Here is a 26972-nt window from a genome sequence, read left to right as displayed (position 1 = left end):
AGGTCTAGGAGGAAGCCTGTGCTAGCTCTCACCCTCCTAGCACTGGTGGTACTATGTGACTGGGGGAATCCTAACTAGTGGTTGGAACGGGATATGACCAAACTGGGGAGAAAATTTGGAAAAATCTAAAACATACATCTGTTGGAGTATAAAACCTTCAGTTATTGGAATGTATAGCCCCTAGATATCAATATCATCATCAGCTGCAAAATTTACGGTCAGTCGGGCCCTGCTACCACCCCAGAGTCTATAATAGTAGACTACAGACACAGCCATACAGCCTTTTGTGAGAATGTGTAGGGAGGATACAATAGCTATGTCCAGTGACGAGCCAGAAGCTGTACAGGTGTCTATTATATATATATATATATATATATATATATATATATATATATATATATATATATATATATATATATATATATATATATACACACACAAATATACACACACACACACACACACACACACACACACACATACATACATACATACATACATACACACACACACACCATGACATACAATGGAATATATCATGGTAAAAACATTTATAAGAACATTCTGATTAAAAAAAGCCAAGTATTTGCACCATTATTAAGAAAGCCGGTTGAACGCATAATGTGCTCAGTTGAAAAATCAGCAGAAAAACGCCTCTAGAACTTATTAGCTCCTAACCCAATTAGGGACATTCAATTACCACCAGAAACTAACACATGCAGATGGGCATAGAGACAAAATGAACAACACTGCACATCACATAACCCTACCTGTATGCAAACTCACAAACACATGCATTCAATGTGCCAGTAAGTATTTATCAGGTCTATCAGACCACACGTGACACAGCATATCAACACTAACAGATATTACTGCATTTGTAGCACTAATTAAAAGATGTGCATTGCTGTAGGTGTAGAGCAGGTTAATACAGGAGAACCCCTTCAGCATCAGTTTCTAGTGCCGACCTTGTGCATGTTATACACGCACAGGCACCTAGCGGCAACATTAATCTTTCACGAGATGACAGGAACAGCAGGATTATAGAGGGATGATGTGCCCTCTCCAGGGTTGGATGATATTCAGTTTTCAGAATCACCAACAGTTCTTTTTTTTCTTCAAAGTTTCAATATTATCAAATGATTAACATGTAAACAGTCACTCAGAGTGGTTAGATGCGATATGCTCCTTTCTAAAGAAACTTAACGAGTCAGAACTGTTCACAGTGGTAGTGATAAGAACCGGACGTCCCGAAGGTTTATTATCTCTAAAAGTCCCTCACAGGCAGTTATTAGGTTAGGTATGAATAAGCAGCCTGAAGCCTGAGACATTGTTTCATAACAGTTCTGTGACTGAAGTTTTGGTCTAAAATTTTATTCTAAACTCATTCTTGACAGAGCTTTCTAAGGCAAAATAGCACCAAAAGAAAACGTTTTGTACAATCTACCACTTTACCGTCATTAGCACTACATACAAAACCTCAGAGGACACATGCAGATTCACTGATCACTTTGGAGAGTAAATAAAATTACTGTATTTGTGACCCCATCTAGGTTCCTATCAGCACCAATGTAAAGAAGTTGGGACGTTTCTTTACAATGAACCATTTCAAATCCAACCACTCTGAATTTTGTTTACATCTTAACCAGTAAATTATACAATCATTTTGACAAATCCTTCATAAAGGCCTTATATAATGGAAAACTGAATGCTTTTTCCAAATGTTTCAAAAGGTACCAGTCACTATTGTCCCTATAGCCACATTATGAAAACAACAGAAAAGTTCTGAATTCATGTGACATCATAGATCCAAACTCATTTACATATAATCCACATATTCAGCCTACAGCAGATTAGCCTTGTGCCTTTACACTTAAGACATACAAAACATTTCAGTTCTGATTTTTAAATGAGGCACAATATAGGGCACCTAATCAAAACAGGGGTCATTTATATGAGTCTTAAATGCAGAATAACAGAAACAGCCCATTTAGTTTTAATTAAGGATTAAAGAGAGCCTTGAAAATGGCTGTAATACTTGCAATGTACTGCGTATTGAAACATAGAATAGTCACATGTGCACCTCAGGGAAAGAAATCAAATACAAATTTCTTACAAATAAAATACAAATATAAATCAGTGATATATGAGTGATATTTTAAAAACCGATGCTCATCATCACAGTTATAATAAACTTACCACAGTGGTAATAAACTGTTTCTTCTAAACACTGGCAACTGTCTCACTGGCTGCCTAACTGTCTCACTGGCTGCCTAACTGTATCACTGGTGCCTAACTGCCTCACTGGCTGCCTAACTGTCTCACTGGCTGCCTAACTGTATCACTGGCTGCCTAATTGTATCACTGGTGCCTAACTGCCTCACTGGCTGCCTAACTGTCTCACTGGCTGCCTAACTGTCTCACTGGCTGCCTAACTGTATCACTGGTGCCTAACTGCCTCACTGGCTGCCTAACTGTCTCACTGGCTGCCTAACTGTCTCACTGGCTGCCTAACTGTCTCACTGGCTGCCTAACTGTATCACTGGTGCCTAACTGTCTCACTGGCTGCCTAACTGTCTCACTGGCTGCCTAACTGCAAGAAATATATTTTTTTTTATTGTTAACTAACATAGCGGCTAAGTATGAACTTCAAATCAAGCTTTCTGGGTAACAAACCAAAAAGGACACAGAGTATCACAGATGCAAAACACTTCCACAGCATCCTTGGTGCTTTGCCAATGTTCATCTCCACAAGACAGCTCAAGGACATACGGAGGCCGTTCTGGTATTAACAAGAGTGTTGTAATAGAAGTGCTTGCCATCTTACTTTGGGCATTTAATTACTTACTTTGTCCTACTTACTTTCAATCATGAAGCTTTACCACACAATGCAAATGACTGGTAAGCCTTAGATTCAAAAAGGCCAGGAGGCAGGTTGCTAAAATGCACATAAAGTGGAAAAGTGCACAGAAGCTAAACCACCTGTAAATCTGTAAAAAATATGTGTGGAACTGGCTCACATGTGTTTACTTTTGTTGCTCTAGACTGCAGCAGCTGAAACTAAACTGTTCAGAACCAAATGCCTAAAATTTTTGTGGACAATGCTTCACATTGTGGAAGGACAATAACTATTAACACAATATTGGACTTTTCACAGCAAAAAAGTGGAATATACTTCACCTGTTAGCTGTTGCCCCATTTTTGCCTGAAACAGCACACCCAAAGTAAAAAGGGTACTGTTCCCACACACCTTGTTGTACAACCATAATCTTGGAAAGGTATGAATTATTGACACAGCGTAACGGAAGCTACAATGGAGGAGTTTACTTCTCCCTGACTCACAGATCTCTAAACTGATCTCTGACTCTTGCCGTACAATCAAGACCATGTTTAGGATTATGATGTCACTGAAAATAAGGACCCACAGATTTGCTAGTGCTTCAGTGTTTCTGTTGAAAACGAGACGATTGAAGCTGCTGTGAATGACGGATCATAAAATGGTTTGCTCGAATCGAATTCTGTGATTTCAAGCTTTCTAAATGTTTTGCTGGACAATTTGATGCATAAAAATTCTGTTAAAAAAGTGTGCTTCAACAGAAGTGTACCAGTACTGGTACAGTGATCTGGACAAGGTTAAAAGACCAAGCCAACCACCAAACCACCACTCTATCACCAAACATAATATATATTACTTACTAAAGACAAAAGTGAAAACAATAATCCACTAAACCAAGTAAAAAACAAAAATGGGTGCACTGAATGTTTTGCAAAGCATCACTAGGGAACATAGCCAGCAACTGATGATGTCTATGGGTCACACATTTCAGGCAGTCATTGAGTGCCTGAAATGAGAAAAGATAATATGTGACAAAAATGTATGTTCCTGTAGAATAAGATCTGCGATTCCTATGTAGTTTATCTAAAACAGATATAAACACCCCTCAAATAAAGCTAACATTCTGCACTTTACCATCAAAGTCACTGTTCCTTTGCAATGTGCTGGAACACAGAGCGAAAACAGCAGAAATAGCGTGACTGTCCAATTGCTTACAAAGTCTACTTTATTTCTGTGTTTGGTAAGTACAATTTGGGCCTAGAAATAGACTGATGTCTTTGCAAAACATTCCTGACAGAAGCAGAAACAGTGCTTGCTTCTTTTCTGACATGGAGAATCAACTTTTTCTGAACCAAGTAAAGTCGTTTAAGGTCAGTGTTCCACTGAGTCTGGGAGACAGGAGCCAAGAACCAAGAGCTGACTAGAGCATCAATGGAGCTTCTGTCAAACGGCTTCTTTAGATACTGCCTTCAAAAGATGGTCATCTTCAACTATATTACATGTACTATGCTCCTCTGAAAGGTCACAACGGCAACAAGCTTTACTTTAAAAAGGGGCATCCCTGCCTAAAACTGATTTAGTGTAGAGTTATATCCCCTCAGCCTTATCAGTTTGACTGAGTTCTCAAGTTTTATCAATTAATTTTTCATTTCTTATTGCTTCCTCACTATAGCGTCCATCAAGCATTACAGAAATAATATCATACACCAATCAGGCATAACAGTTTCTACTCTTATTGTCCATTTTATCAGCTCCACTTACTATATAGGTGCACTTTGTAATTCTACAGTTACAGACTGTAGTCCATCTGTTTCTCTGCATACTTTGTTAGCCACCTTTTACCCTGTTCTTCAGTGGGCAGGACCCCATGGACCCTCACAGAGCAGGTATTATTTGGGTGGTGGATCATTCTCAGCACTGCAGTGACACTGTTGTGGCGGTGGTGTGTTAGTGTGTGTTGCGCTGGTCTGAGTGGATCAGACACAGCAGTGCTGTTGGAGTTTTTAAACACCTCAGTTCACTGCTGGACTGAGAATAGTCCACCAACCAAAAATATCTAGTCAACAGCATGGACTAGATATTGGGCAGCGTTGCATTGGATGACCAACACAAACAGTGCAGCATCTACAAAGTGCACCTATATAGTAAGCGGAGCTGATAAAATGGACAATGAGTGTAGAAACAAAGAGGTGGTCATAATGTTATGCCTGATCAGTGTATAATCATTGTGGTGTCAATCAATTTTGACTTCAAGCTTAGCTATAGACTAATACATACAACAAAGTTGGCATAAGCGTAAGCCTTACGCTAGTTCAACAAAATCAAGAAAACATTCTGCCTTTACTCAGCACAAAAGGGAACGTCAGAGACAAGTTTTATTTCCTCTCCCCTTTCAGCCACAGAAAAGGAGAAAAACTAATCTAAGATTTGTTGGTCGCATGGTTTGTCACATCAGAATGACAAGTAATCTCTAGCATCTGCCTAAGCACTGTGGAAAATACATTTTCCTTGCTCATGTTATCATTATATTTTCTGGACGGATAAAGATTTAAACCACATTCAACAAACTGGTTTTAACATTTTATTCCACATTCCTTGAACTAGAAAATGAACTTATGAAATTCCCATTTTTCTCATTAGCTTCTGCTTCTAGTAACTCTGCTGCAACACACTATGCATAATAAAATACTTCAGTAAGAGGAATTCCCTAGATCTGCTGCTGGGCTAAATAAGTGAAACTCCACTGGCTTGGCTGTCTGGAGGAAGCTGAAAAGACATGAAAGAGAATGGAGTGGCAGGCTAACAGCTGCTTGAGCTCTGCCTATCTGTCTCTCTCTCTCTCTCACACACAGGCACACTGAGGACACGCAGTCACAACACATTAACATCCTCCTGGCGTTTCATTCTCATTGTGGCAGGTGCAGCCCAGTTCTCCATACAAGTCTGCTTTGTCATGATACGAGATCTGCAAACCCTTACTCTCCATTCATTAAACGCAGCAGAGCAGCGTAATTAATAAATTTCAGAGACTACAATGAGTTTGGATATGCGGAGTTGGAGAGGAGTGGAGTACATACAAAGATAAAAGAGGGTTAAAATGGACTAAGTGGAGTCAAATTCAAAAGCATTTTCAAATACATACTTTCAAATTATTAAATCACTTACACATTCAAAGTGTGTGGGCTCTGGATAGGATGATCAGAGAAAAAAAATCCTTTGGTGCCAAATGTAAAACATATTTTACAAGTCTTGGTTGACCCATTTCCTTTAACCATCAGGCTTAAATTATACTTCATTAAGATGAAACAGAAAACATACACTCAGCTATAAGCTTTTTTCGTATATAAATAAATATGTGTATCTGAGAAAACTATTAAACTGAAACTAATAAATCACTGGAGTCTTTGCACAACTACACATTTAAGAGTGATTGTTTAGGTTTTCATATGAAACCTAGCAACCTGCTTCACTGACAAAGCAGAAAATAAAATCATTGTGTAAAGAAACAGGAAAGAGTCTTTGATGAATAGGGGTGATGTGGTCTTACATTTATAATACAATAATAATTAGCTAGGAATAGTTCATTGGAATGAGCATGAATACATTATAACAAATAAGGAGGAAAAAAAAAAATGACACAAAGCAGGCCTAATCAAAAAGCAGCAGTGCTCATATTTCCAACGCCTATCAGGGGTTATCTAAAATGAATGAGCATAAGAATTAAATTCATGATTGCCATGAGGAAGAAGGCTCTTCTAGCACATTACAAATATGTTGTAAACTACGGGTTAATGAAAAGCATAGGAAATATAAGGTAATAAACAGAAATAACCCATATTTTAAAAAAGTCAGCTGTCTGATTGTTTACCGCGACTGTGACACCATGACACCATTAACAAGCCTTTTCACGAGCAAAAAATCAAAAATTACAAAAAAGTGAAGAAAAAAAAGAGGCAGGTGAGGCAAAAGAACACCTGTTACCAAGTGACCAGTCATATTGCTCAAACTGGACAGACAGAAATAGAAATCATATTTACAGCTTCATATAGTGAAATGATTTTGGCCTCTCTATCTAGAATTTGTATGATATCCAGCATAAACAAGTGAAACTGATTATGAATAAAGTCAATATTAAAGTACTGGCTTACCTTGGCAATAAGAATGACTTCATAAAGTGTCACAAAACAAAGTTTAAATGCATCAGTGCTAGTACAACTGCCTTTGTGTTAACAGAACACCAGAACTAGTGAAACAATCACCGATTTACCAGAGTTCCTCCAGATGCCAACCACAAAGCTTGAAAGGACAAAGCTATTCATCAAGTCCTGGCTGGCTGAATTCTTGGCAGAAAATGTCTGACAGCCACTCAAGGTCTAAATAATGTAACCTTGGCCTACCATTTACCCATAATGAGCCTGAGCTTTACCTGAGTGCATACTCTGCCACCCGTGCATCTGATTCTGCCCTTTAGTTCTCATAACATATCACATATAGACTGAGACCCCTGTAATTCGGTTTAGTAGCACCTAGATCAACAAATGTTGCGCTTGTTGAAGGTGTAAGTAGCAAAATTTTGACTCTAGCTGGGTTTGAATTCAAGAAAATAACTGTCACAAAAATACACGAACAAAGCTGTTTCTATCGGCTCTGTCTAAATGAAATAAACTTTGTCATGTCTGTAAAAAAACAAAAAAATCAAAAAATATGAATTCTTTGGGAAAACTCTGCAAAAAATCAAAAATAACCAAATCTGCTGTAATCTCATCTACTTGCCTCCAACAGCTGCTCTATTACAAACATTTCCAATTCAAATTTTGTCTTTAGTTTTCATTAGCTGGCTAATACAGAAGGAAGCCAGATAGCTAACATTACTGCATTTATACCAATGGTACTTCAGTGGCTTTTATTTATCTGCATGGAGGGGGGGGGTACAAAATTGTGAATTTAGTTAAATGATTTAATGCTGTGGAATATTAATATATAATTATGCAGAATACTACATAACATGACAAATAAGATATTAAATGCTAGCTTTTGCCTACAGGAAACGATCAGCACAGACACCGTATCTCTTTACTACTTGACGTCTGTTTACTGTTTGTGTCTTTGATATGTGTAATTTATTCATTAGTGGACTGGTACCGACTGTGTTCTGCCAAAAACACAAACACCTTTTCTATTCATAGCTATATAATTTATGTGGTTCTGAATTGTATAGGATTTCTTATTATCAGCAAAAATATGAATCTCAAGCGAAGATACATTTATTTTTCTGGGGCGGTTTTATCCACTATTTTTCCCTTTCCATGCAGTCTTTGTACTTGTTTTGATGCATTTAAATTCACAATAAATGACATAGATGGAAACCTAGTTCTCTCACCCTGGCTCAAACAGATTAACAGTGCCCATTAAAAATGCCACTCTGAAGTGGCACAATCTTTTTGACTTCCTTTCAAAAGACACATTTTTGTGACATCTTATTTAATTAACAGGATACTGAAAGCACCACTCCATTCTAATTAAAACCAGAAGCCCATGAGGCTTTTGAGCCCAGGGAGACCTACTGTGAGCAGGTAATGAAAAGCTTATGAAAGCAACAAGCCAATCCAATCTGGCAGCAGCAGAGGCACCATGACAGAGGCACAGCCAGGGCATTCCACTTAGTTGGAGGGCATCATCATATCTTCCACTTGGCCATGTCCAGAGCCAGGCCAAATTATTGCCATGCTGTAGTCCACACGTTAAACTTGCTGCAAGGGCGAGGTGTGCTCATTTTATTAAAAATATGGGGGAGGGAGGGGAGAGGGGGGAAAGACGCAGGGGGTTATTCAAGTCTGCTGAGAAGCATTTCTTGGCAAACCCATTTCCTTCTTTCTCGGGTAGCGGAGCTTATGCCCAATATGACTGTGTTCCGGTCTGCTGGTGCAAGAATAAGCTTTTGCTGCAGCTAATGTGCCAGCACTGGACGTGTCAGAGTGACCAGGTGAAAGCATTGTCTTGCAGGTGGGCCACACGCTCACACCCACTGGTAGCAAAAAAAAAAATTACAGGCTGTTTGAATGAGGCTTATTTTTCTTCTCCTTTGAAATGTGTGGTAGGGTGGGCAAAAGGCATTTCATCTCCTTTTTTACGGTTTAAAAGGATATTTCAGCTTTTCTCAACCTAATCTCTATCTACTGCATCTGCAACATATGCTTGATTACTTTGGAAAATAATTCCAACTGAAGAAACAGTCTACAGTCAGTATCACATCACTACAGGGCAGTATTCATGAGGTTTCACACCACCTATACAAGCCCTTTATGACAGCTGACATGGATACATGTTCTCCAACCCTGACATTAAGTTGACATAACACCTGTCAAGTGACACAGATTTTTTTTCTGATATTAGGTGGTCATGACACTTCTGAGGTGAAATGATACTGTTTGTAGCTCAGTGTGTGTCACAGGGACATAGCTAATATTACATAGCTTGCCATGTCAGACTGGCTGAACAAAAGTGGGCATTTTTTGTGACCTTAAGTGAGTTTTATGTCCCATTTATAAAATTTAAGCTGTCACTTCATCAGCATTATGTCACTGTGATATACACTACACTACATTAAGCTACACCAAGCTTAAGTGCCATGACAACCCAATGTCAGACAAAAATTGATGTCACCTGTCATAGCAGTGGGTGGTATAGCCAAAAATGAATATCACAGTATATATCATGGTATAGTGTAGTTCTGTATTTTTATATAAAATAAAACCATTTTGGATGCTTAAGTAAACCTATTTTGTAGAGTAATGGTGGTGATTAAGTCTGGGCTGTCCCTTCACTTTTAATGAGAACTATTTCATAGGAAAGACAGAAATGAACAGTATACGAACAGATATCAGTACTGCATTCTAACCCTAGAAAGATAAAGGTGGTACACGTAAAGCACACAGCAGCTTCTCTGGACTCAATGTCCAAATTTCTTCAGCTCTTGTACTACACTTTTCATTTAGGTGATGAAATAGATGCAGCGGAATTTGGTAAATACTACCAGAAAAGCATGCTTTCAGGATCAGCTGTGAAGCTGCAGAGCTCTCGGCTTGTGGTACGAGACTGTGGCATTGCCTAAAGCAGGCAGCTGAGCGAGGTGAGCTGTATGCACAAGGAAAGCCAACTAGTCTCCATGCAAGGCTAATGGCTAAGCTGGCTTTTCCTTCCACTCTCTTTTCCCATTTAACTCCAAACTCTTTAGACTTTGATGTCAGCTCCTTCCAGAGGTGGAAAAAATGATCTTTTGTTAATATTGTGATAAATTATGTCACACTTTTCTGAGCATGTAGTGGGGATCGTCATTTCTTAAAGAAGACGACATAGAGAGCATAAATAGGCCTGTTTAATTTGATTAAGTGCAGTTTGTATACAAACTACTGTAGTCTGAATACAAACTACTGTAATTGAGGGTTTTATTATGATTATTATAGTATATTAATACATAACACTACATGCTCTATTTTGTCTGTTCCAACTTGTTTAATATTAGAACAACAAATATTGTGCATCATAAAAATAATATCATCATCTTGTTTTGCCATATCACCCACCCCTAGCACCTTCGAAATCAAACTGGACCGACTTATCTCAGAGTGCAACTTACTGCACAGGAGGTGAGGAAATTAGCATGTACAAAACACGCTATCACATATGCAAGTTGTGTTATCTTTGCTTATTTGTGGAGTAACAGTATAATAGCAATAACAAAACTCCCAGCATGCAGAAAACTAACCAATATGCAGAATTAACCAGAATATTGCCTAGTAAATTGACATCAAAGCTGACAAAAGTAGCATTTACCACACACAATGCCTTTTGGAATAAGTTTTTATAAATGTTTATGTAAGTTTTTGTCACTTTTCATGACAGGCTTAAGCTGGTGTCATGTAGTCTTATGCACACTTCTCCACAGCAAAGTGTTACCCAAGTTAATGGGTTTTCTGTGCTTTTCCGAGTACAGGAATATACACAATTATTCCCTGTGGTAAACTTTTGCATGCTACAGACTGAAAACACTAAAGTATTCCTTTAAGGCATAAAATGGTTGCTATTGGAATAACAGACTATTTCAGAAGAGCAAGCTCAAGTCATTTCACATTATGGGAAGGGAAAAAAATACACTACTCTCAGCAAAGGGTAAATAACCATACAATAACAGAACAGTTGATTTGTGATTGATCCCTGTTATTGCTGCTAGTAGTTGCAGTAATTCTATGACAATTGCTTTTTTTCCTTTTATGAATCTGATACTATGGCGCACACTCAAACACTCTCACAGCATAGCTGCCAAAATGTGTGCTATTTTGTAACTGATCCCACCACCTGTTAATAGACTGACGATTCATTTCAGGCTGCTGCCCCCAAGACCTACCCTTTTGTCTCCAATGACAACATCTAAGCAGCTCTAATTAATCCAGAGCAAAGATGTTTTTGTCCTTATGTTGTAAGTCATGGGGTATATCAGTTTTACAAATATGAAGTAGTGTCTACTGAAAGGTATGAAGAGATGAATGATGTACCGCAGTATAAAATTCACACAATTTAAAATTTAAAGAGTCTATATTCTAGATTTTTCTTTTATGTCATTGTTCCCTGAGGTCTACCAATAATTCTGAGGCTTTCAAGTTTTTTGCTTATTGTTACATGAAAATTTTCCATCCTCTCTTTATTCCATACAATTAAAGCAACCAAAGGCTGATTTTGTACCTTTTCATTTAAGACTTGATCTCTGTTCTGACTGGATAACCGATATTGTGCCTCATTTGAAAAGCATTATGGTCTAAAAACACTCCTAAAAACCTCAGTGTGAAATGGTGTGGCTAAACATGTGGATATTTGTAAATGTATTGTGTGGTCTGAGATCACAGATATCAATAAATTCAAAACAGGTTATTTTTGCTTGTTGCACTTAGTTTCTGTATGTAGGCTGTATAAAATTAACTTTAACCATCAATTTAAAGTGGAAGTAAACAGCCTGCTGTCACAGTCTTCTTGCATAGCACACACCAGAACAACAAAGGCACAACATACACCTTGCTAGTTTATGGAGGGAGTTGGTCCTATTTTAGTAGTTTATTTTATAACATAAAAAAGCAAAGATTCAATATAAAGTCTATCAATATACTTGTTAATAGCCTGACAATCCATTTCAGGCTGTTGCCCCCAAGACCTCCCCTTCTGTCTAAAATGACAACATCAAAGCAGCTCTAATTAATCCATGGCAAGGATGTTTTTGTCCTTAGGTTATAAGTCAATGGGTATATCAGGTGTACAAGAAGAGCCAAGAAGAGTTGTACTATAAAGCCATAGAGATCAAATGATCATTTGTACGCGGTGGGCCAAAATAGCGTTTTGGATTACCGGATCCGAATGCTCTCGGCTTTCAAACAAGATTATGAGGCCGGCCTGATGTGCCTGACTTGTTTTATCCATACTATCACGACCCAGCTCATCTTACATGTCATATCATCACATATGATCCCACAGGACGTTCACCTGAGTGCCTGTGGATTTACCAGCTTAAGAGGTGAGGCAGTTGAACTTACCTTGAGTAGCTCTCTGGGGAAATCTTGTTCTGCATTCAGCCCGTCCAGGTTATTGATGAATTCCTGGCACGTCATCTTCTTCCCAATATTCTGCAAGGTGTGAGACACATTTATTACTCTGATAATGTAGCGGGACTGCAATATATCACCCCAGCAAAGCCTTATTTAACCCCATCAGCAGCATGTTGTCTGTAGCCTTCGATAGCAGGCGGAACCTTAGTAATGAATTTGTTCTCAAGCTGGGCTGACGATGCTATATCTCAGCTTTAACTTCCATACCGCAGCATCATAATGTACGTCAATCAATCACTCTCGGTTTCCTATCAATACAGCGCTGAGAATTAACGCTGTATTAATATTTCAGTGCAGTCTAACCAGAGCAGTGGGCAACTGCACAGACAAAATGAACAGCACCATGTATGAGTGCTACGAAAAATGATTATTATTAAAAGCTCACATGATGTAAATTTCAGAAACTGGAATTCAGGCTTGATTAAACAACAGTCGGGACAGGTTTCAGGCTCAGGTAAGTGCAAAGGCGATGACAACATTCCATTACAATCGGGAACTAATCAATTATCATAATGTTGTATTATTTGAAAGTACAGTACGATTACCAATGAACCCAACACAGCGTGTCAACCAGCCCCATTTGTCATAAGTAATGTCTCTGCACTGTGAGGTTGTTACATTCACCTTGGAAGATTTTCTCTGCAAGCAATCCTTTTTGTTACAGACAGGTTCCCATCTTCTGAACCCACCTTTCAAAAACACGGTACACATCCTCCTTTAAACTACAAAATGTCTCTCAGCACAAACTCACTTAATCGCAAGGGAGACAGTGTATAAAACCAATGTTAAACAATGTAAATGTCCCATATTTATAAGGTATTATTGCTAATCCACCTCATTTAAAAAACAGGGAGGGAGTTTAATTAATTTAAAAAACAGATGGATCAATTTTTTGATTGTCTTGCTCAAATTAATCGTTAATAAAAGTTCACCTCAAGCAAAGCACAGCCTGTGCTGAGATGAGCATGTAAGTATGCTTTAATAAAAGCTCCTTTATAACCTTCTAGTTATATCGCCATCAACAAAGTCATCACTTTCTTTGTTCAAGTTGTATATTCAGGTCAATATAAATTAATTCTATGGTATCTGGTTTCATAGCCCTACTAAATATTTAAATTACACCTGCTCTCCGGTTGTGTTTCTGCACTTGCGCAGAATGTAGAATATGAAAGATACTAATGTAATGCTATCAAGGATAAAATCTAGGTGTCTATCTGATATTTTGGCTTTAATACAATATGAAAAACAATAGTTTGCTGTTTAGATAATCACTTGATTAATCAGGTAACTGCTGAAATTAATGTGCATGTAATGAGCATGTAAACACACCACTACCACGTCAGTGTTACTGCAGTGCTAAGAATGATCCCCCACCCAAACAGAACCTGCTCTGTGAGGGTCCATGGGGACCACGGAAGAATAGGATGAAAGGGGGCTAACAAAGTATGAGAGAAACAGATGGACTACAGTCTGTAATTGTAGAACTACAAAGTGCACCTATATAGTAAGTGGAGCTGATAAAATGGACAATGAGAGTAGAAACAAGGAGGTGATCATAATGTTATGTGTGATCGGTGTCTGTTTTCTATGGTTTTGGACCTTTTATTTTATTTAGACAGAAATTGCAACTGCAATAATATTCATGAAATCCTGCAATTTTTTTGTCTTCCAAGCCTGGTGGGATGTGAGTTTTCACCTTTTTTGATAAAGCAAAAAGTTCTGGCACCCTCTGCTGTGCTGTGTCTGCGCTGTGTGAATGTTTACCTGTGTGTCTGATCCACTCAGAGGAGAGACGTACATTGTTATCAGAGCATGACGGCATAGTGGGGGCTCAGGAATAAAGCAGAGCTAATCTGTGCATCTAAAAATCTGGCAAAATAGCAACTTGCTTGATTGAACTTTGGTGATGCTATTTTAAAGTGTCAATGATGATGTTATAGTGTGTGTTTGACATTACAGTTAACTGAATTACTAAATACTGGCATGTCTAGTGGGAAAGTTCTCTCTCTCGCTCTCTCTTTATATTGATTAGGAGCTTCAGATTTAGTGCTGTGACATAATATGGGACCATTATATATATAAAAGATACAATCACAGTATAGAATGCAATTACACTAGTTTCAACATTAATAAATTCAATAACCATGTACAAGTACCAGTCGCAGTGAACAGCCTATGGCACTACTGTACAAATTCATGCTGTAATATAGGGTAAATAATAGCTGATTTATGTTTCCTCAGACTATGCACATACAGTCGTATGCAAAGGTTTGAACACCACTGGTCAAATTACACATTTTGTTGATTTTATAAAGTTAACATATTCTCTACAGAAAATGCAATTGAATATGGTATTTTTCATGCAAATTTTAGTGCACAAGTTACATTATTTTTGCGGAGTTCAACATATTGAAAAGAAAAAAAAAACAAAACACAAAATACATTTTGTACCATAAACTTTACATTAAAATTCAGCAAATAAATAAATATTGTGCATTAAAATGTGTAGAAGTCTATTCTCTGTAGAGCATGCATTAACTTAACTTCACTCAACAAAATGTAATTTGATGAGAAGCACCCAAACCAGACGCAATATCCAGTGTATAGAGGCAACTTGCTAGCTCAAAAAACATGGAAATGACCTGGAATTAAAGGCTAGGGAACACTATCTATGTGATAGGGGTGGGAACTGGCAATAATTTACATTGGGGAACATCAATAAGTGCGAGATTCTTACAGTATTCTTTCAGTTTTATTTCTGCACAGGGCTTTAACAAGACAGCTATTGCCTCAGATTCATGAGGGCTGTAGGAAGTCATTTCAGGCCGAGGACACTTCTTCCTTCTCAATAAAAGGCTCGCAATATACTTGCTGAAGCAACCTGCTATCCATCTGAACTCACGTATTGCATCCTCTTAAAATCACATTCTGTTCCACTAATCAACAGGAACAACAGCTTAATCACAAACAAATTTAACACTACATTGTACTAGACCCAAAACGAACAGATTTCACCTCCTGAATGCTGGACCTCACTCAAGTGCTTAAACCTTTTTCCTAATGTGAGGGACAAAGGCTAGAGGGAGCGGGCCTCTGAATACTAAAATAATGAGCAGACGGTGTTTGTTCCAATGACTTTACGGTTTCTGCCAGCACCAGCCGAGTTTGTAGGTGGACAGCGCTGACAAATGTTCAGACTGGCACAAGATATCAAAGCACGACACAGGGCCGGTGTCTAATATATACAAGTGCGAAAAGGAGCAAATGCAGATTCCACTAGACCTTCGCCACCACTTTAATGCATGAAACGATGCTCTAGCCTACAGTCATACATCACTTGTGTATAAGGGGATTGTTTTTACTGTCTTGTAAAGAACGTTTTCTATTTTATGTGCATCCTGCTTGAAAAGGTCCTTGCACTGCAATGAAAAATGTTCTTGATTCAATTGTGCACATCAACATAAATTAAATATCTTACATAAGCAGCCTTGTTTTTCAGTTTACTTATAATAACTGTATTGATGTAATACATTTTATTCACGTGGAAAAGATGAACAGCACTATGCAACAGCAGCAGCCTGCATTTATTTCTCGTTTTTGCAGTTAAAAACAGCCCAAATTTTATCCAGTCAAAACAAAACTACAGGTATATTTTCAGGAGATTTACAAAGATATTAGATATAAAATGATCTTATTGCTTAAGGAAGGGGAAAGTCAAAGGAAAACATCTGTAAAACAAACAAAGGCACTGCTGGTGTTTTCAGAACAACAGACTGACCACACCAGTCCAGACCTTTTATTCAATCACTGAATGTGTATTGAAACTACTTAAACCACGAGATGCAGAAAATACAACCAACTTCTAAGAATGAACTTTAGAGAGGTCTAAAAATATGTGACATACTGTGACAACACAGTGAATAGTGAACCATTTAAACCTATATTTAATTGTTGAAGCCTCTGTGTAATTTTCTGTTAAATGTGTTTTTTGTACTTTTTTCCAGACACAAAAAATAAGTAACTTACTGGCCGTTTTGAATAATTAAATAAATGAAGGTTGGTCTTACACAGTATTGCATATATTTGAATCATGCAAATTCAATGCATTACAGTGTGTTCCTGAGAATCAATGATGTAGTGATAATGGTCACTATTATGCTAAATATTGGACTGATGCAATCTCTTTGCAAACATTTGCGATTCTGGGCAGATATATAAATGATGCTGCATTCATAAAAATGCTTTTTAATAAGGCCAAATCTCGTTACAGCCACAAAGACCAGTGAAACACATTGATGGGAAACATGTAACATACATTTTTGCTGTTATTTTTAAATCAAAGCAAAGCACAGATTGTGAGGCTTTACCCATGCAGTGCTTTTGAAATGGACAGCAGACAAGTGTTTCTGGCTGCAGGCTGATGTGGTCATTTGCTTTGCTTTTTCGTAATGTCAATGCTATGCAGCACCCTAACAAAAAAAGCTTCTGTGTGCGTGACCTTCACTGGACAAGAGGGAATCAAATCCCCAGCCTAAAGGAAAAAGGCAAAAGTAATTAAGGAAGATGTTTCTTATCGACACCCGTTTCAATCTCGGTGACTGACAGGAGCGTCGGCCCACGCGAACACACTGCTTTCTTGGAAATTTAAATAAAGAAAAAGACAGAAATGAAGAAATAAATAAAAATAAAGTAAAAATGAAACCAGGCCAATTCTGTGTATGTGTGATGAGATTACAAGGGATGCTTTCTTGGCAAAAGAGCTTTGCTCTGCCAATTTCACACAACTTTACAAAGCACATGCAGCACCTGTGTGAAGGCTAAAACCACAAAAACCAATCTTTTAAATCAAGCGTCTAGCAAACTAGCGCAGAGTGGGCGTGAAATATTGGCGTCTCCATGGCGCATATGTGTTCTATTGAGAAGGAGCCAGAAAACGTCAAATCCAAGATTCTCCACCCCGTGAGTATAAAGACACATGAACGAGCTCCATGGAGACAAAGAGATGAGCTATTCTGAGGGGCATGTATAAACTGTGCACTCACTTCTCAGACAATAACCACTGCAAATGAGGAAGATTAAGTTGTTACTGGAGAATAACTTTCTCACAAGGAAAACGTAGCGCTTGAGAACTGCTCGCTTTAAAGTTCAAACATATAAAAAATCCGACCTAAATGTATTCATCTGCCTGCAATTTTAAATTTAAGAGCAGTGACACAGAAAAAACAAAAGAATTTGCAGCCCATCAGTCATCTGAATGGGACCTGAGCAGAAATCTATGTGATATGGCACAAAGAAAAAGGACTGAATAGGAATGAGGAATAAGTCGGCCTCAGCTAATACAAAACCACACTCCAAGATTGACAGCTGCAGGTTTAAAATTACAATAATAGGAACACAAAAACAATAGGTGGGGAAAAATAGGCATAGGAGAAAAAGAGCAAGGACAAAGAAGTTTCAGCAGACACAGTTAACCTTAATCCACATACCATCATTGAATTTATATCTCAAAGCATGTCATTTTTTGCATGTTGGTACCAATTCACATCAAGGACGCACACATTAATTAAAGGAACAATCCAGCCAAATTAAATGTAACCGTCGATACACCTGAAAACAACCTTAGTTGCATCCTATTGTGGCGTCACGTAGAATGAGATCTTCCAGTTCAAAGACCCACTTGTGATGATGTATGAATCTTGGTAGGAACTACACTGGCAATTCTACATTTCTTCCTCTAGCTGGCAAATGCAAAAATAAGCCAGATATCTCATTTTACTGCTAGGAAGCTGAATACTTTACTGAAACCATATAACCGTTGTAATTGTCTTCTAATCATCATCATTACAGTGGAGAAAATGGATTACTCAGAAATTACTTTAGTTGAGGAGGACAAAGAGGCAGCCATGTGGCTATCTAGATACCTGAGATACCTAGCTTTTCTGTAGATAAAAGGGTTTAAATAAATGCCAATTCAAGAGCATCCCATTGGCAACTAAATAAAGATAGAATTGATGACCAAGAGACAAGTTACACTAATGCTAACTTGTTTGTATTGATCAGCCCTTAGCTCAATAGCTAGCCTAGCAGTCTGGATTCGTTAACTTGCTTGCGGCGGAATATAACAGAATATTACATAACATGACAAATAACATTAAAGGTTAGTTTTAGGCTGGAATGCTCTGTTAAACCGCGCCGCAGTCAAACAAAACGTTAACTTTACCAAGTCCACAGACTAAATGTGAAAATACATTTTCTATTCTAAATGTCCACCTTTGTGAACAGAATAGGTGACTTTGAAGGTTCACTGCACTCCAATTGTAAGCCACTAAAACCCTGAAGTAAGCAAGAAGAAGCTCTGTCTGCTAGAGCTCCACAGCAAGAACTGAACTACAATTCTCATGAGAAATGGTATTTACTCTGTTCATGGACCGAATAATCAATTCCGATAAGGGCAAACGACGGCAGGTCATTCCACAGTTCATTCAAAAGAGATGCTGCAGTCATTTCCATTTTAACAACTGAAACCAACTTAAAAGCTGAAGAGATACGATGGAAGAAAATATCATAGGGCAGTGTTGAGGAACATACCTGGCCATGAAGGTCAGTGTTCAGCAGCATCAAAGCACATGTAAGGCAATGCACTCCGTCTACAAACAAAACAAAACAAAAAACAGATTTATTAATGAGTAATTATTTAGTCATAGTTTTAATGGGTGGCAGTCGAAAGGTCTAACTAATTATCGCGCTTGTGCCGCCACAGACAGGTCTGCATCTTGTAATGCAGAAGGCACATATTTCTTAATGCCATTACTGCTTTCTCTGTTTGGCTGTAAAACATTATGCATTCAAAAGTGACATCAAGAGCCTCTAAGCATGCAGAAGTACCCCATGTTGATATCATCCATCTCTACACTGGGCCAAAGTGTAACACCAGTTCCATGGCAACAGTCTTAGCAACAAGGAGACCGTTTTAGCTTTTACCCATCTACTGGTCACAGAGGCTTGTTGTTACCAAGATGGTTGCTATGGGGGAGACATGACACTCCAGCATTGAACAAAGACGGACAAAACAAGAGCCGGAAAAAATGGGCATGAATAACAAACATTTTCATTGAATATACTACATAAATGAGAAATATTCAAAAATGTTTGTATAGCAACATAAAGAATTGTTATCATTTGACTGGTTTAAATGGCTGACTCTGGTGATATTTTGTCTCAGTGACCTTCTGTTGAACCTCTTCTCATCTCTTTCAACTGTCATTTGTCAACCTGATGCCAAGTGAGCTATGACCTTCTCAGTTAATGGTCAATTCCTCAAGGGACAGTTGTGTTGAAATCTAGCTAATCCATAGCCTAAGTGTGCAGATGTCATTTTATGCCAAAAGAAATAGTCATGGAAAATGGAAAAAAAAAAAAACACTAAACTAATTCCCAAACCCTCATTTGCTATTCACTACCAACCCATAATATGCAAATCAACATATTTATATATTTACATTTATTAATCTCAGGATTGGTTTTCCAAACACAGGTTAAGCCTCTGGACTGACAGTCTAATTCACACTAACACTTAGCCTCATGATTTCAAAGCACAAATTAGTTTTATTTATAAAAATTTTTTTAGATCAATTAATTAGAATACAAAATGCATTAAGAAATATATTACCTTGTGAGGCGATGATGGTGGGGTTACATTTATAGTACCTATTAGAAAAGTGGATTAAAACCCTCTCTCTTTCCTGGGTTTCACCCATTAGTGCAAAAGCTTTGAGAAAGGATCTGAAAAGGAAAAACAAAAAAATTTCAAAATTAGTATCAACATTAGAAGCAATGCAATGATGACCCATTTTGCATCCAAACAGGTTAGTCTACAATATTCTATTATAAAAGTGCTTTATTGTTTACTACATGCTGTTGTGTTAGGTCGTTTTGAAAAAAATGCATATCACAATACATGAAGAATATACATATTTACGATATACATATTTTTGACACCTTACAAATTGCTAAGTACAAAATAACACAGTTTGGAAAATACAATCAAAAGCTATGAATATAAATATATGAATATAAGGTTCATATTTAACATTTCGAATACTATTCTATTCGGATGCTATAACTATTCAAAGTTTGTAACGGACGTTACTGTAAGAAGACTTTCTTATAAGTAATCTCTACTTTTCATGTAATTTTAACACAACAAAAAAAATGGTGGGACCACCACTCATTTATGCACATTTTTTCAGCAACTGGAAAAAAACATTTAAATAAATTCTGAATTAGAAAAAATATATATTATTTTTTTTCAGTATTTAGTGTGGCCATTATTTAGTCTATTCTTTTTATAAGATCCTTTAGGTTTTAAAAGAATCATTTCAGCTCATCATTAAAAATATCTCAAAAGTTCAGTCATAGGAGTTGGTTGCATTTTCTTTTGGTCACTTGCACTTAATAGATGTTTTGACTGGAAATTAAACAAATGAAGGCATGACTTTTGCATGTACATTAAAAAATGGGTTGTATATAGAATTCTACCTGAGCGACTGGTCCAAGGTCATCCCTGTGAATTCAAAAAAAGTGAGGTACTCTTCGGCGACCATCTTGCTAAAGTCATTGCTGTAGACACACAAACAGAGGGTTCATATTAGGAGCAAGCAGGAATAAATCCACCACAGTCACTGCAGAGTTAGGGTGCTTTTTATTACTTTCAGGCCTCTAATAATGTCTATGAAAAACAATCCCACGCATTCTGTAAGGGCCAAGGTTTTGCAGTGGCTGTGCATGCACTGCATTTCAGAACCATGCACAGTGTAGCAGGTCATGACATCACTTTCATTTACTGTATATTAGAGACAGAACAAGACATAACAAGAGATAATAATGAGAGGGAAGGGAGGAGGTAGAGAGAGAGAGAGAGAGAGAGAGAGAGAGAGAGAGAGAGAGAGAGAGAGAGAGAGAGAGAGAGAGAGAGAGAGAGAGAGAGCACGAGACAGACATAGTGAGCAAGCGAGTGAGAGTGAGGAGAAGGAGAGATTTATATAAACGCCTACACACACTTCCACAGCACCAATTCAAAATCACGACATCAAGCATGGAGGGAAGGGATTGATGGCAGTATACTAAGGCTGGCATTGTCCTCCAGACCTCTGCTGAGGCTGAGAGAGAGCGCGGGCTAGCTGTGTGCGGGTTGACTCACACCCGAGGGCGGATGGAGGGGGAAAAAAAATTTAGGATAAGCACGGGTTCATCTAAGAACAGCATGCAATTTGTTTACATTTTAGTTTGGATTCATTTTTTCCAGAGCATGTTCAGATCATTTTGTTCAGCTATATGAGGTTAGTGTGGATCTATGCCTTATATAGGTAACAGAGACAGTTATGTAAAGATATGGATACCCAGGCCTATATTTATCATCTCAGAGTAAGACTGCTGATCTGGCACTGGCTTAGGCCCTTCATACAACACTGAACAGTAAACTGAGGATATCTAGATCCACTTTTAGCAAGCATTCCGGAGAAATAACACTGCTCTAAGATCAGGACAGATCTTCACAAAGCTTCTCACAGTAGAAGTGCTGATCCTGATCCCTCTTTTATTTGTTATGAACCTAATAATAGATCATAGATCAAGACTCCTACTCTGAGAAGTCTCATCAGTTTATCTGATCTTATTCAGTGCTATTTAAGTCATACACCGACTTTTACTCAGCCATGATCAATGTGAGCTTCAAACAAATTCAGATTTTCTAAATTCTTGCGTAATTCAACCATTAAACCTGTAAACAAAGTCATTTGGAGAAATTTGAGGCAATATTTGCTGTTCTACAAAAACTTAGTTGGTGGTGACAGGAGCCAGACATCCATAGCATTTCGTGCCTCAAAAAACTGACATGAAAAGCCTTTTTAAACAGTTAGCTATATTTTAAATCACAGACATTGTGACCCCTAGAACCCCCCTTTACATTTCTACCTGTAAGCAGAGCTATATGCAGAAATATAATTGTGAGCAACTCCTGAGCAAATAAAGTTGTGCAACTTCTGAGTTATTGTTCCGAACAATTAACCTCTTTTACACACAATTGTTAAACCTTCTTTGATTTCCCTTCATTCAAAATAATATGAGTGTTTTCTTGTTAGGACACTTGAACTGTATTCATTTAAAAATGCAGAAATTTTTCCAGCAAAAATTAGGCATGCACAGTCAAATTGGAAAGGGCCAAAAATGACAGTTTTACATAAAAAGAAGTTTACATAATACAAACTTCCAAAAATGATTACAGTATGTAAGCTATGGAACATGCAACAAAATCCAGCGTCCTCAATGACAATGAATTCCCTTATTTTTTCAGTTATACTTTGTACCTTGGCACTGTCATTTGTACATTCTTTCATCACTTCAAAGACTACGGGTGGCATTGGTGTGTGAGCAGGGTCTACTGTTTTGCTGTAATGCGCATATGGAACAATTAGCTGTGCTTTTAGATGGTATCAAACCTGTAGCAGAGAAGTACTTGGGCACAATATTCCCCCTCTTGACTCCCAAAATGAACAGTGCTTATAAATCTTTTGTCTAATATACATTATTAAAATGACTGGTATTAACTGTTGATCCTCAAACTGTTTGAACATCTGTGCTTACCGGTGCAGACTTCCAATTTTCATCATCATTCAAATGATTTGTTAAGTATTAAGATTTTCTTTTGGGGTTTATTTTTCAGACTTTGTTTTGGTGGCTAAAATATTGCTACAACCCTAGAAAATATCACTCATGGTGCTAAACAGGCAGTTGCCTCTTACTTTCAAAGCAGCAATTCACTAGTACCATGTTATTAAACAGATTTGCCAATGAATTTAAAATGTGAGTTTAGCCTACTACAGCTGCACTACGCAAGTTTTGGGGATTTGCTGGAAATGTGTAACTGCATGCAATGTGCAAAAGAACACACTGTAACATTAGCTGTGCTTTGGAACCCCCCGAGCAGATGAATTTGATGACTACGAGTGCATTAAAAGAGTATTCAAAGATAACTTGGTCAAAACTTTACGAATGATGTGCCTTCTGAGGATGTAAGTAATTACCTACTAGTGTCATCATATCTTCTACAATGTTGATTTTGCATTTGAGACCTAAACATCAAGCCGGGCCTTCTTTTCCAAGCTGACTCTGACTTTTAAATGATTATTTCAGGAATTAGAGGGCGACTTGCAGCAGTGCATGCAGACCATATTTTAGCCTCAGAAGTGCTACTGTTTTATATTTTAGCATACAACAGTGTTTATGTTTTAACATTATAAAATGGCCAATTTGTCTGTACAGAAATTGAAATCAGATTTAAAAATTCATGATCAGTGCCCAGCAGAAATTATTTAAATGCCCATTGCAAATAGATGAGAGTTTAAAGAGGAAAAAGAGGCTGAGCCACACGAGTAGTAAGGGCTCATGTGCACGCACGGGTACAGACAAATTAAACAAATGTGCCTGCTTGGCAACAGAGAGCACACAGTCACTCAGCGTCCTCTTATAAACAAGCCTGAAAAGGTTTAAGAGTTCTCTGAAGCACAAAGCTACAGACACGAAGTACAATCGGTCAAAGTATGAGGGGGCTGAAAAATCCTTTACTGATTCGTTTACGGATCTTAGAGATCCTTCAGATAAACTTGATGGACCTCCAAAAAAATGAAAAAAGCCCGCCGCCTTCATCTGACCCACAGGCAAATTCATCATGAGGAAACTGCCTTTGATCTGTATGGACTATGAAGAAAACTATGAATGAGCTGATTAAACTGGCAAAAATGTTAGCACTTAAGCCAGATCCGTTTGAGGATAAGCAATCCTCCTCCGCCATAGTGGTGACAATTAAAAGTGGTGAAAAATTACTGCTGCTTTCAAAAATCACTGCTCCAGTTTGTAGGAGACCGAGTGCTATGTGGAAAATTATACAAAGAAAAATAATCTTTATCAGAAGAAATAGTTCAGTAAGGTGTCCATCAAAAGAGGGAGAAATTCAAATGCCTTGTGGCAGAGATTCCTCCTCAAATTAGACATAAAGCTGAGAAAGAAATTTGGAAAAACATTTTCAAACCATTTAATAGTACTTTCTTTTTGTTTTTTATTGTTTGGGTGTATAAAAGCAAAAGATAATTTCGAAGATAAGTAGTTACAGCCCCCAGGTATATTTCATAAGGATGACAAAGTGGCTGCTACAACTCTGGCTGTGGGATAAGCAGAGATCATACCATCTTTAATTCACTTGTACCAGCGTGACTGTCCCTGGACATTTGTCATCAAATAATAGGAGACTTTATCATGCGAGTTATGCACAAATTCTCGCTGCAGTCTGGTTGAGGCGGAGGCTCAGCATGCAGAAAACACCTCCCAATCAGAGCCAGGGGCCTTGTCTTTTGGAAATGTGGCTTTGGGCCCATTAGTCTGCAATGCAATAGAGCACTGTATCATGAATCAGCCTTTTTAGTGGACAGTGGAACAGTTTTTACACTTGTCTCCTCAGGAATCTTCAACTGCGCCACAGAGCCTCTCACATGAACCCTAGGATAAGAGAATTCCACCAGTTTCTTTAAAAATCCTGCATCATTTTAACGTTAAAGGGTCCATATCATGGAAGAAAATCTTTTTTAAACAAAGAAGGGTAATTAACAGTGCTACAATTTTAAAACATACTGTTCACTTCCTTGTTCAAACCATCTACATATTGAAACAAATGTACTGTTCCTGTGATGTCAGACAAACCATATTTACCTATAATGGTCTATTCAGCCTATAGCAGAGTAGCCCCACCCATTCAAAATTTCTAAGTAGTGTTTTAGCCTGTACAGCTTTGTGTACGGTGACGGCTGTGAGGGCCAGCAGGAATGCGAGGCGGGAACACCCAGAGAGAGACAAGAGAGCCGCGAGCGCGGAGAGGATGGCGCACAAATGCCGAGCTCCCCCGACAGACTCGAGTCACGGGAGTGATGGCGGGAGATGGAGGACGACGATGGTGCCGGCAAGGAGCGAGTCCTGAGCTCTGCCGTCTGGGCCCCGCCCCCGGTTATGCAGTGAGGCCGCTTCACTACACCTCACGCTCGACCCGGGCGGCCGAGCTGCCAGCTGGGGGCGGTAATGAGGAGATGGAGCGACGAGCTCTCGTTCCCTTTTGGCTTGGGTGCTCGCTGCCCTTAATGAGAGCCAGCAGATGCTGATCTGGCGAGAGAGAGGGACAAGCAACAGCAACAAGATAGGACTGAAGAGCTGAAAAGCACGAGTAAGAGACTGGCCAGCTTAACATAGCGTTGGTTTTGTTTGTTGTGTTTATTGTGTATAAAGCAAAATCATGGCTGCTGCAATCCTGAACCCTGCCTCCAGTGTCCTCCTTGAGCCCAGGGTAGCACATACAGTGCTGAAACCCGGGAGGAGGACACCAACACACTGAGGGAGTCTCCGTGGCAGAAGAGAAGGCCGTCATCGTCGGGGACCGGGGGGCGGGTGCATGCCACAGACAACCAATCACAACAAAGGTTTTTTTTTTTTTTTCTTATATGCTGGTTTGTAGAGTGCAGGGGGTAACACCTCTGCCTTCACTGTAGACTGGGGTTCAATCCCCCGCCTGGGTAAACACCCTCCACTATACCAATAAGAGTCCTTGGGCAAGACTCCTAATGCTACCTTTGCCTATCTGTGTAAAATGAAAAGTCCTTAGGATAAAAGCACCTGCAAATTGCCATAAATGTAAATATAAATACACACATACACACACACACACACATACATACTTCTAACACTACAGCTGGGTATCCTAATAGCAACACCTTGATTGTGATGCATACTTTCGACCAATACTTTTATTAATTCCTTCATCTAAATGGTGGTGACAGGAACCGAGAGTCACAACATTTACAACACAATTACAGCCCTTTTATTTACTATCCAAAACCCACCAGTGAATCTAAATGTATCTGGGTTTAATATATAATGTTGATGATAGTAAAATGGCAGTAATCATTGAGAAAAAAAAATCTCTGGAAATAAATTTACCACAGCCATGAATGGTTTTTAGAAATACATTTAAGGCCAAAACTTTACCTAAAAACAAATCACAATCATAAAACAAGGTCCCAGACATCACTGTCTATGAGGGAACTTTTAGAGGCCACATGGACTGGAAAGAAAATGGTTCATTTTGAAACTTCAACTTTTGGAAACAATAGGAAATTCCCTTCAGTCCCTAAAACAATAAAGGAAAACTCACTTTTTCATCATGTGTTCTTTAATTTCAATTTCTATTGCTTGTTATATAAAAAAAAGAATTATTTCTACTATAATTTATTTTCAAAGCCTAGTGTGGACTAAATAACAAAATCTTAATAATACACCATAGGGAACACTGAGAGAACGAGATGAGCTTTCAGATGCACATCTGGCTACAACCCTCAAAGACAATCCTATTCTCAATTCCAGACGGACAGCTGCACAGAGACAACTATATC

At 38.3% G+C, this 26972-nt stretch overlaps 1 protein-coding gene across 7 annotated transcripts in view; it reads right to left on the bottom strand.

Annotated features, from left to right (window-relative positions):
* Positions 1-26972, bottom strand: part of psd3l (pleckstrin and Sec7 domain containing 3, like) — a 169894-nt gene that overhangs the window by 62239 nt on the left and 80683 nt on the right. For all 7 annotated transcript variants that reach the window (XM_017697285.2, XM_017697286.2, XM_037547380.1 and 4 more), the window contains 4 exons: positions 21025-21105; positions 20156-20268; positions 19075-19133; positions 12415-12504 (listed from right to left, as the gene is read on the bottom strand). In XM_017697285.2, the coding sequence (XP_017552774.2) occupies positions 12415-12504; positions 19075-19133; positions 20156-20268; positions 21025-21105 (343 nt within the window). The remainder of the gene's footprint in view (positions 1-12414; positions 12505-19074; positions 19134-20155; positions 20269-21024; positions 21106-26972) is intronic.

The sequence above is a fragment of the Pygocentrus nattereri genome, chromosome 18 (genome assembly GCF_015220715.1).
Source record: "Pygocentrus nattereri isolate fPygNat1 chromosome 18, fPygNat1.pri, whole genome shotgun sequence".
NCBI classification, from domain to species: Eukaryota; Metazoa; Chordata; class Actinopteri; order Characiformes; family Serrasalmidae; genus Pygocentrus; species Pygocentrus nattereri.
Note: the sequence above shows the minus strand (reverse complement) of the source record. Positions and strands in the feature narration are given on the sequence as shown.